At 45.2% G+C, this 12,119-nt stretch overlaps 1 protein-coding gene across 2 annotated transcripts in view; it reads left to right on the top strand.

Annotated features, from left to right (window-relative positions):
* Window positions 1-12,119, top strand: part of LOC115207672 (receptor-type tyrosine-protein phosphatase gamma) — a 344,554-nt gene that overhangs the window by 73,545 nt on the left and 258,890 nt on the right. For both annotated transcript variants that reach the window (XM_029774999.1, XM_029775000.1), the window contains exon 2: window positions 9,412-9,510. In XM_029774999.1, the coding sequence (XP_029630859.1) occupies window positions 9,412-9,510 (99 nt within the window). The remainder of the gene's footprint in view (window positions 1-9,411; window positions 9,511-12,119) is intronic.

Genomic DNA, 12,119 nt, shown 5'->3' with positions numbered 1-12,119 from the left:
GCGTTGTAGGGAGGTCATACAGGCACGTGGAGGCCACACACACTACTGAGCCTCATTTTGACTTGTTTTAAGGACATTACATCAAAGTTGGATCAGCCTGTAGTGTGGTTTTCCACTTTAATTTTGAGTGTGACTCCAAATCCAGACCTCCATGGGTTGATAAATTGGATTTCCATTGATTATTTTAGTGTGATTTTGTTGTCAGCACATTCAACTATGTAAAGAAAAAAGTATTTAATAAGATTATTTCTTTCATTCAGATCTAGGATGTGTTGTTTAAGTGTTCCCTTTATTTTTTGAGCAGTATATATATATATATATATATATATATTTTGTGTGTCTACAGATGAAGGGGTGGGGGTTGTTGTGTGTCTACAGATGAAGGGGTGGGGGTGTGTCTACAGGTGAAGGGGTGGGTGTTGTTATATGTCTACAGATGAAGGGGTGGGGGGGGTGTCTACAGGTGAAGGGGTGGGGGTTGTTATATGTCTACAGGTGAAGGGGTGGGGGTTGTTATATGTCTACAGGTGAAGGGGTGGGGGTTGTTGTATGTCTACAGGTGAAGAGGTGGGGGTTGTTGTGTGTCTACAGGTGAAGGGGTGGGGGTTGTTGTATGTCTACAGGTGAAGGGGTGGGGGTTGTTGTATGTCTACAGGTGAAGGGGTGGGGGTTGTTGTGTGTCTACAGGTGAAGAGGTGGGGGTTGTTGTATGTCTACAGGTGAAGAGGTGGGGGTTGTTGTATGTCTACAGGTGAAGGGGTGGGGGTTGTTGTATGTCTACAGGTGAAGGGGTGGGGGTTGTTGTGTGTCTACAGGTGAAGGGGTGGGGGTTGTTATATGTCTACAGGTGAAGGGGTGGGGGTTGTTGTGTGTCTACAGGTGAAGGGGTGGGGGTTGTTATATGTCTACAGGTGAAGGGGTGGGGGTTGTTGTGTGTCTACAGGTGAAGGGGTGGGGGTTGTTATATGTCTACAGGTGAAGGGGTGGGGGTTGTTATATGTCTTCAGGTGAAGGGGTGGGGATTGTTGTATATCTACAGGTGAAGGGGTGGGGGTTGTTATATGTCTACAGGTGAAGGGGTGGGGGTTGTTATATGTCTACAGGTGAAGGGGTGGGGGTTGTTGTATGTCTACAGGTGAAGGGGTGGGGGTTGTTATATGTCTACAGGTGAAGGGGTGGGGATTGTTGTATGTCTACAGGTGAAGGGGTGGGGGTTGTTATATGTCTACAGGTGAAGGGGTGGGGGTTGTTGTGTGTCTACAGATGAAGTGGTGGGGGTTGTTATATGTCTACAGGTGAAGGGGTGGGGGTTGTTGTGTGTCTACAGGTGAAGAGGTGGGGGTTGTTGTATGTCTACAGGTGAAGGGGTGGGGGTTGTTGTATGTCTACAGGTGAAGGGGTGGGGGTTGTTGTGTGTCTACAGGTGAAGAGGTGGGGGTTGTTATATGTCTACAGGTGAAGGGGTGGGGGTTGTTATATGTCTACAGGTGAAGAGGTGGGGGTTGTTGTATGTCTACAGGTGAAGGGGTGGGGGTTGTTATATGTCTACAGGTGAAGGGGTGGGGGTTGTTATATGTCTACAGGTGAAGGGGTGGGGGTTGTTGTGTGTCTACAGGTGAAGGGGTGGGGGTTGTTGTGTGTCTACAGGTGAAGGGGTGGGGGTTGTTATATGTCTACAGGTGAAGGGGTGGGGGTTGTTGTATGTCTACAGGTGAAGGGGTGGGGGTTGTTATATGTCTACAGGTGAAGGGGTGGGGGTTGTTTTGTGTCTACAGGTGAAGGGGTGGGGGTTGTTATATGTCTACAGGTGAAGGGGTGGGGGTTGTTATATGTCTACAGGTGAAGGGGTGGGGGTTGTTATATGTCTACAGGTGAAGGGGTGGGGGTTGTTATATGTCTACAGGTGAAGGGGTGGGGGTTGTTGTGTCTGACATACAGTACTTGCTTTAAGTTGACTGTCCTCAATGTCATGAAGACAACCCACTAAACCACAGGTGGCCAACTCCTGTCCACTTTTTATTTGTGTATTCAGCCATACAGTTCATACAATACATTAAAAAGGACAATACTGTAGCAGCACACTTGAGATATGAAGAAGTGCCCAGACAGCATTGATCGCTGTTCATGGTTTGGCGTTTGCATCCCTCTTACAGCGTAGTGTAAGCCTAAAGGACATAGATCCATCCATGATTATCGAATCGTCACATGAGAATTACGTGAGTTATTAGCAGAACAACCCATTTTCCCCTGTACTGCAATGCAGAGCGAGAGAGAGAGAGGTGCAGTAGCAGATGTCTATTGTCTGTACTTGGATTTTGCTAAGTGACATGTGTTATGGATTGTTTCATATGCACTGACCTTCAAGCCTCCGTTTAGAAAAAAAGAAACGACTGCATCTCATTTATCTTTATTTCCTGCCCTCCATGAATGCCAGAGATGAATGAAGGTAGAAAAATAAAATAAAATGTAAGCGAAGACAACTCCCACAAATCACCTCTCCATCTTCCACCAATCAGCCGGAACATTACTAAAGATAACTCACAGTCCTTTGCTCTGCATTCTTATGAGATAACTGCTCCCTCACAGGGAAGCACTGTACTGTAGATTTGGTCATTGTTATCAGGCAATGCTATAAAGGACTTCTCTAACCTTTACCCTTACCCTAACCATAGCCATAAATCTAAATTAAAAACACAGAGTTCACCTTCTTACTCATGAATTTGTCTGACATCGGCAATCTAACGTGGCCATCTAATGACTACCCTGTAGCGTTATGTGACCATATTATTTACATTAAACCTGCTACTGTATGTTCCACAATAATCCCCTTAAACATGGGTGACTTTTTTTGTGCTTCCAACTATGGCCGTGATTGGGAGTCCCATAGAGCGACGCACAATTGGCCCAGCGTCGACCCGGGTTAGGGGAGGGTTTGGCTGGGGGGGGGCTTACAAGTAGGCCGTCATTGTAAATAAGAATTTGTTCTTAACAGACTTGCCTAGTTAAATAAAAGTACATTTAAAAAAAAAAAAAAGAAAAAAAAAGAAGAACAATTGTGTCTCTGGAACTCTTAAAGGGTATGAACACAAAGGCCTCCCGAGTGGCACAGCGGTCTAAGGCACTACATTGGGGTCTAAGGCACTGCATCACTACAGACACAGGTTCGATCCCAGGCTGTGTTGCAGCCGGCCGCGACCGGGAGACCCATGAGGCAGCACACAATTGGCCCTGCGGGATGTCCTCTAGCGACTTTTTGTGGCAGGCCGGGCGCATGCACACTGACTTCGGTCGCCAGTTGTACAGTGTTTCCTCCGACACATTGGTGCGGCTGGCTTCCGGGTTAAGCGAGCAGTGTGTCAAGAAGCAGTGCGGCTTAGCAGGATCCTGTTTCTCGACCTTCGCCGTACGGGAGTTGCAGCGATGGGACAAGACTGTAACTACCAATTGGATATCATGAAATTGGGGTAAAAATATTTTTTAAATATATACAAAAATAAAGGGTATGAACAAAGAACAAAGACAATATCTATAAGGGACTTGGTTCCATGGTGTGCTTTAAATGGGTACAGTATCTGATGGCTGTGTCTACTGAAACAATATGTCTTTCACAGTGACATCATGTGCCTTGTTGTGTGATAGGAGTATGAAGGAACCCATGGCAGCCCCTGTGTTTGTAATTGCGGTGGACAAAAGGCGATGTTAACTGTATCTGGACTGTATGTCTTCACAGTGGAGGTGTCAGCATTGGCTTTGTGTTTGGCTCAGCTACCTTGTCCTTTGCAGACCGCCTATTAATTAACATCGGTGTGCATGGAGTGACCAGCCGTGGTGCATACTGTCTCCTGTCTATAGCAGATCAATGCAGGGAGAAAACACACAGGGAGACGGGCGCTTGGAACCGCTGCGTGTCTTCAAGTGCATTTTCCACTACACTAAAGACCCATTTGAGTAATGTGCTTCCGACACGCTCTCGTGTTGCCTCCCAGTGTTTCTGCTTTATGGACGATGCACCAGCGCTTTGGCTTTACAGCGCTCTCTCTCTCTCTCTCTCTCTCTCCCTCTGTGTGCTTCTCTCACTGCCTTTGGCTGAGACTGTAGTGAACTCACCCCATGCTGGGTTGTCTTTTCTCTGGGGACTGATTCCCTCTCATCTCTGCTGCTCTCCCTACCCAGTCTCAACACTGTGCCCTAGGCCCAACCACAGCCTCTAACCTATAGCCCAATGCCAAGACCAACATCCCAGCCCCCATTCCTCACACCCCCCATTCACAGTCCCAGCCCCCTCTTAATCCCTTCCCAAGCCCCTGTGCCTGTCCCTCTGGCAGAGGATCTGGTCACCCACCAGAGAGTGTGTGGAGGACTATTACAGCCCTACAAGGTTTATTTAACGTGACAGCTGTTACTCTCTGACCACCACCATGCAAGTGTTTTGGACTGCCAGTATGTGTATGTGTGGTTGTTTGTGTTTGTATTTCTGTTAGTAGGCTTGTGTGTGTGTGTGTGTGTGTGTGTGTGTGTGTGTGTGTGTGTGTGTGTGTGTGTGTGTGTGTGTGTGTGTGTGTGTGTGTGTGTGTGTGTGTGTGTGTGTGTGTGTGTGTGTGTGTGTTTGCTTGTCGCGGATGTCCTTCAGCAGTAAGGACGTATTGGAGAGAGATGAAAAGAATGCTAATTAAGTGTATTACAGTAGTGAGGACTACCCTGACTGACTGGTGCACACACACACACACACACACACACACACACACACACACACACACACACACACTCACACACACACACTGAAGTGCTGCATGTTTGCTGAAGTGACAGCCAACATGCAGCAATAGCTTCAATGGCTGGTCTGCTGTGATGGATGGATGGCAGGAACCAATGCTTTCCATATCTTTTCTCAAGAGGAACTTTTGTGTGATTCACTCATTGTGGAAACAAAAGACAGGGTCAGTCAAAGTTTCAGTTTCTTTCTGCTTTATGGAGTTCTGGCAGTACGTACAGTTGGAGCAAGGAAGCACATTTGTTGTTGTTGGCATTCACGTACATTGTATTTGCCATGCAGATTTTGCATGGTGTGTGTTTTTGTTGGTGTGTGTGTGTGTGTGCGTGCATTCTGACCTTGCTGATCACCCCTTTCAAATAGGGCTCTATGTGAGTTCTCTATCCTAGTGAATCTGGGAGTTGACATTGCAGGTGCTGCAGGTCTTGCCAAAAAGAGCTAATCACAACTTCATTACCCTTGTGAAGCCACCAATGGCACCCTCATTCTCTGTTTCCAGGACACTGCGTAACTGTCTACTTCATTCTCTGTTTCACTGCTGAACTGTCTACTTCATTTGGCTTTCTGTTAAAGTCGAGACCTTAGCCTCAGGGAAGTTTTATAGATATAGATATAGGGCTTGGAAGAGTAGCTGCTGCTTCTTCAGCAGCTAATGGGGATCTGAATAAAAAAATCATAGTTCTAGACTCGGATCCTTATTCGATTACATCTCCCCATATCATTGTTTCTGCAGGGATGGCCTGACAAAAATGTCAGCCCCCAATCTCTGTCTCATAAGAGCACATTCCTCAAATATGAAATTCTAAATCAATTAGGTAAAAATGTGTTTAGACCAGCGCAGCAGAATGGAACCTCTCGCAGAAAGATTCGATCATAGGAGACATCCCTTGCATTGCCTGCACTGTTAAACAAGGACTTTCTCAAGTTCCCTCATAACACTATGTGCTCTATGCAATGAGTTTGAATAAGATGCTGTTTTTTAGGACAGGGTGTCTGCGTCATTAGTATGACACATGACTGCTAGTGTCTTTGTGTGGTGGTTTGTGTGTGTGTGTGTGTGTGTGTGTGTGTGTGTGTGTGTGTGTGTGTGTGTGTGTGTGTGTGTGTGTGTGTGTCTTTGCTGCTTTGCTGGCTGTGTTGACGTTGATAGTCTTTGACAGGGTCTGGGAGAGCAGGGAAGTGGTGACTGTTGTGGTAGAAGGCACAGAGAGCAGTGGGTAGGAGGAGAGAACGTGGATGTGTTGTATGGGAATTGCAGTGTTCTCCCTATGTGCTTTTGTTCATAGTTTGCAACATTTACAATGTCTTAAGCACATACAGTATTCCACGTGTTATTAAACCGGCACTGAGCCCTTGTGATCAATGTTCCCTCTAATTTCTTTCCGCATGGAGCAAATTTCATGTTCTGTGCAACTTCCGGTGTGCATTTACTGTACCTGCTTTAATGTACTATTCTAACAGTGGCCAAGTAGGCTACTGTAGCTATTGGGTCGTAATGTAGGCCTACCAGAATGGCCTACCATAAAAATGTGAGAAAATACATCACATAACATTTTAACATGGACTGTCACGTCCTGGCCAGTATAAGGGTTAATTGTTATTGTAGTTTGGTCAGGACGTGGCAGAGGGTATTCGTTTTATGTGATTCGGGGTGGTGTGTTTGTTGTAGGGGATTTGATTTGTGTATTCCGGGGTTTTTGGGCACTGTTCCTTGTTATGTATGTCTATGATTGATCTAGCTGTTGTATGTCTATGTGTGGTCAATTGGGGTTGGGACTCTCAATTGAAGGCAGGTGTTGTCCATTGGCCTTTGATTGAGAGTCCCATATATTAGGGTGTGTTTGTATGTGTCTTTTGTGGGAGATTGTTTGTGTGCACTGCGTTTGTTTGAGCCTGCCACACTGTTGCCGTTGTGAGTGTTGTTTTTTTTTTTTTTTTCAAGTGGATACCTTACATGTTTTATCAGTAATAAACATGAGTGTCCACAATCCCGCTGCATTTTGGTCCTCCTTTCCTCAACACGACGAAATCCGTGACATGGACATAGCGGTTCTATCATTCAGCCTATAGTAGCAGCCAGTGTGTGCTGTTCAATGTAGGCCTACATTCCATGAGACTTTTGGAAAAAAACATGCAGGGCTTGACATTAACCTGTTTATCCACTTGTCTTTCAGACAAGGAAGTGACTGAACATTTTGTTGTGTTGTTTGATGCAAAAATAAAAGTCATTATTTTTCCCATCCATTATTACAGAGAATCAGACAAATGATGCTAACCTCTGCCTATTGGCTACTTAGCTTATTAAAGCCTGTCTCAAAATACAACACTGCCCCTTTAAGACATAAAAAAAGCTCTTTACCTGACTGGCTTTTCAAAGATGGCTAGAAATGTATACATTTTGTGCTCTTGTAGGAAGCAATCACGCCCACATTGCTGACTACAAATGATCTATAACTGGGCTAATAACTCACTAACCAGCAAAGAATATGAAGAAATGTGTCCACGTGGCTACATGCAGCTCTCACTTTGATCTCAAAACAAGCGCATAATAATTGCGAACGCTCATGTTCACAGTCCAGTTCAAAGTGAATGGCAGAAATCCATATATGGCAATGGTCTATTTGCGTATTGGCCTACTGCAGCTCTGTGCAGAGTACAGGCCTGTCAATCCAATATAATCCTACTCCAATGTGCTCTGCCTACAACAACATTTCTTGCATATTTAGTTTTGCATACGAAGTCTTACGTAGTTCGGTATGTTGCATTGAAAGTGGCTAATATTGCATTGATTCGATCACAATTCCCACAGCAAAGGGAAACGTTGATAGTGTTAACTAACGGGGAAAACTCTAGAAAGTTGAGTGAAGTTCAATCCCGTGCTTCTTTTTGCAGGCTGATATTTCTTCTGCACGGCAGTCCTGGGGGAGTTGCATGCCCGCGCACGTGTGCAGCTTAGAGAGAACATTGCTTGTGACTTTTTTAAACTGGCACTACCAGTCAAAGCCTGTTCCCTCCTCTCTCCCCCCTCCTTCCTCCTCCTCTGAAAACGCATAGAAGGCCTTTGTTCTTTTCTCCCTTTTTTCTCGCCTCCTGCTCTCCTCTCCTCCTGTTGAACGGTTGCCAGGCAGCAGACTGCCCATCACAGTGACCCAGAGACTGTAGCTAAGAGAGTGGGCTGGGCTGAAAAAAGGGTCCCACCCCACTATGACCCTACACTGTATTACTCTGTCCTCTTCTTTCCCTCTTTCTCTATCTACCTCTCTCCTCTCATTCTACCCAAACTCTGCCATCTATCCCTCTGTAGCCTTTTTTCCCCCATCAGCACCTCTTCTCCTCCCATCCCTAGTTCCCTCTCCCCACCCCACCCCATATTGTGATTGGCACTGACATTTATATTCTTATGTTACAGTGCTGGGGATAGTTTCAATGCAGCCCAGAGTCTCTGGGCTGGGCTTTGGCACTGTGGACTGATTGACTGTGTCAATGGACACCTGTGTAGATAGTGGCTAGCTGTTAATTGACTGGCCACGACTGAAGTGCTACAGCCGTGAGAGGACAGGGTTAACTCCTGGGGCCTCACAGGCATGTGGGGAAGAATGAGATGAGCTTGTACGATGTGTGTGTGTGTGTGCGTGCATGTGTGTTTGTGTGTTTGTGTGTTTGTGTGTTAGAGAAAGAGAGTCAAGGGTAAGAGACAATGGGAGAGGGAATGAATGACAGAAAGAAAGGCAAGAAGAAAGATAGTGAGAGGATGGGTTTGGCGTGGATTGAGAGGTTAGGGTGGGGCTGCATAATAACATTTTCTGTTGGGAGAGTATTGGGAATCGATAATGTAATTCATAGAAAAGCCATGGACTGGCCTCTCATTGACATTCACAGACATGCTCAAGCTTACATCCCCAATAATTAAAGAAGAGCGAAAAATCGGTCTGTCATTGAAACAAAGAGTCACCCATTGTTTATATCAAGCCCTTAAGTAACCACAATGCCCAGCGAGCAGCCTTTAAAATACCATTAGGCTTTGATTGACATCTCCGGTGGCCCAGTGTCCTTGGTGATGCAGTGAGTAAGGAGGTAACCACATGGTCAGCCAGCGCTCAGCACGTGTCCTCTTACCTGTGACGCTCTCTCTCTCTCTCTCTCTCTCTCTCTCTCTGTTCTCATAACCGCATGTGGCCATTTTAGGTCAGATAAAATGTAAAATGCCAGTTATTCCCAGGTACTGCCAAAGCCCATTTGTGGCACAGCAAGTGAGGTGCAGAAGTGTGGGTGACTCTTACCCAAAAGCTCAGCAGCCCCAGCTCACATCCCAGAGGCCCCACAGTCACAATGAGCCTGGCATAATCGGATCTGACAAAGTGTGGCTCTTTACCAATGAGCCACACTATGTATCTATGTATCTGTATTCATGCCTAAGTTTTAAGGAAGTTGTTGTGGCTTTTGTGGTAGGATGTTTTGGTAAGTCATTGTAAGCACTGTTTGACGCACTGGCTGTGTAATTCGGCTGTGTCCAAGTCACAGTCAGTCTCTGTTTCCTAATGAGAATGCTGTTAGCAAGAGCAGTGCTTTTTTGTTTTACCACAGTGAGTGAGTGCAGTGCCATTTTGGTGACATCCTTCTCCTTTCTCTCCCCCACACAGCGCTGACAGGAGGGCAGCCCATGCAAGGGAGCCAAGATGGCCGAGCGCCCGGGAGCAGACTCAGAAGAGCGGCCGAGGAGTCCTACTGGGCCTATTCAGGTGTGTGTGTTAATGTAGAATGGTTCTTACTCTCTCTCTCTGTCCCTCCCCCTTCTCCTTCTCTCCTCTCTCTTCCTCTTCCTTCGCCTATCCTCCCTGTTCTTTAGAGCCCTGGCCTCAGGGATTCTCTGGGCTTTTTATTTTATGAATGTTTCTGTGGAGAAAAAGTGACTTCTTTTGTCCCTCTGAGCGATATTTGCAGAGGAGGAGCATTAATATTTTACTGTGCAACCAAGCCTCGGGCAACAAATGATCTTTATTTTTTTAATATATTTCTGTTCCCATGTCTACTCTAATTGTAGCCCGACGCTGCATTAAAGCCAGGGGCTCGTGGCAAAGTAGAGCTGGTGACAGATTCACTTAGCGAGCTGGGTATTGATGCTTAGATCTATTAATGGTGTTTTGTGTCATGGCACGCATAATATTAAAGGCTTATATAAGACTCTGATGTAACTGTGGGTGTAATTTCAGCAAGAAGAAAACAATACAGATTGTGTAGGACAGTCACAGAATTCTTTCTGAACAAACGGATAGGCTGGTGCTATAGCAGGTACTGTAGTGTTTGAGTGAGTGAGTGAGTGAGTGAGTGAGTGAGTGAGTGAGTGAGTGAGTGAGTGAGTGAGGGAGGGAGTGAGGGAGGGAGGGAGGGAGGGAGGGAGGGAGGGAGAGAGAGAGAGGGAGAGAGAGGGAGAGAGAGGGAGAGAGAGGGAGGGAGAGAGAGAGAGAGAGAGAGAGAGAGAGAGAGAGAGAGAGAGAGAGAGAGAGAGAGAGAGAGAGAGATGAGGATAGTAGGTTATGCTTGGTTTGAGAATGCTGATGGCTCCAAACCCTTTCATGTGAATCAGCGGTGGCACTCTGGCAGCCCACCCTGATATTTAATAATCACATCAGTCCCTGTGGGGCCCGGTCACCCACTGCTATTGCTCCTCTCAAACAGCTGAGAGCCTCCTTATACCTCGCTATACTAGCAGCAACCACAGACCTGTCACTAATACTGAACTGCATCTCTCTCTCTCCTCTCTCTCCTCTCTCTCTCTCTGGGCCTTAGGGACATGAAGGAGAGGAGAGGCAGTATGTAGGGCTGTCCCTAGATATTGCCTGAGTTTGTGCACAGCTCTAAGCTCTCATCTCTCTCTGCGTGTTAATGCGTCATTCTCTCTGGTGGGCTGATGGGGCAGTCTGCTATGCCTCAGTGAGGTAGCCATTCTGGAATCTGTCATCTGAATATATACTGGTGGATCTGATTACCAGGTTGCGAAGTGATGACTTCACCAATATTGGATGCCTTATTACACCAGTGGATATGTTATTATTTGGATGTCTGTTATTCTTTAGAAGTTGTATACATAAATGATGACTTAAGAAACTGTAATTGAAATGTGTTCGGATCAACTGTAATTGTGTTGGTACTAGGGCTTTCAAACAATTTAGAACATTTAATCGAGTTAATCTTAGGATTTACTCTTAGTAACCTCTTAAGGATCTACGGGATCGGTGTCCCTTGTTGCTAACATGCGCTAATGTGACTAGAATGACGTTGTAAGTAACAGCACACTTTTCAGGACATAGACAAGCTTAAATTCTTGTTAATCTAACTGCACTGTCCAATTTACAGTAGCTATTACAGTGAAAAAATACCATGCTATTGTTTGAGGAGAGTGCACAACAACAAAAAACTTTTATTACGGCAACTGGTTTGATAATTCACCTCTGAAGGTAAATAATGTACTTACATTCAGTAATCTTGCTCTGATTTGTCATCCTGAGGGTCCCAGAGATAAAATGTAGCATAGGTTTGATAAAATCAATGTTTATATGCATATGTAGGAAATGGGTTCTACAGTTTGAACCCCTGACGATTGAACCCCTTACGATTAATAAATCGTGTAGCTGTAATTTAAATAATGTAGCTGTAATTTAAGATTTTTTATACAAAAGGCATTGACATCTTGATTTTGTCCAAAGTTAGTCAACAAAGTCAGGTAAATTGATAAAGCACAATTTCTTTAACCTCAATGTCAACTTGTTTTGACATTGCATTGTTGTTTTTAGATGTATAGTGTCACGTTCTGACCAGTGAAAAGGGTCATTTGCCATAGTAGAATGGTCAGGGCGTGGCAGGGGGGTTGTTTTGTGTGTTTTGGGGTTTTTTGGTTCTAGGGGAATTTGTTCTAGTTTGCTATTTCTATGTTTCGTTTTCCATGTTTGGCCGAGTATGGTTTCCAATCAGAGGCAGGTGTCTTTCATTGTCTCTGATTGGAAGCCATACTTAGGCAGCCTGTTTTCCTTTGGGTTTTGTGGGTGGTTGCTTTCTGTTTAGTGTGTTAGTGTACCTGACAGAACTGTTTGGCTGTCGTTTGTTTTTTCTTTGTGAAGTGCTTTCATTAAAAGTAAAAGATGAGCACTCAACACGCTGCGCCTTGGTCTCTTCAATGCGACGCCTGTGACGTATAGATTGTGTATTTTGTATGTTCTCACTGTATTTGGAAGACTTTCAGACAATGCAATTAGTCACAAACAAAAAAATGGGGAACTAAAAATACAAAAAGTTAACTCAAGTTATCTGATTAATAACTCTTACAGCCCTAGACTTGGCACCCTTATGGCCA

Source organism: Salmo trutta, chromosome 14 (genome assembly GCF_901001165.1).
Source record: "Salmo trutta chromosome 14, fSalTru1.1, whole genome shotgun sequence".
Taxonomy (NCBI): Eukaryota; Metazoa; Chordata; class Actinopteri; order Salmoniformes; family Salmonidae; genus Salmo; species Salmo trutta.
The sequence above is the reverse complement of the archived record's forward strand: the minus strand, read 5'-3'. Positions and strand labels throughout refer to the sequence as shown.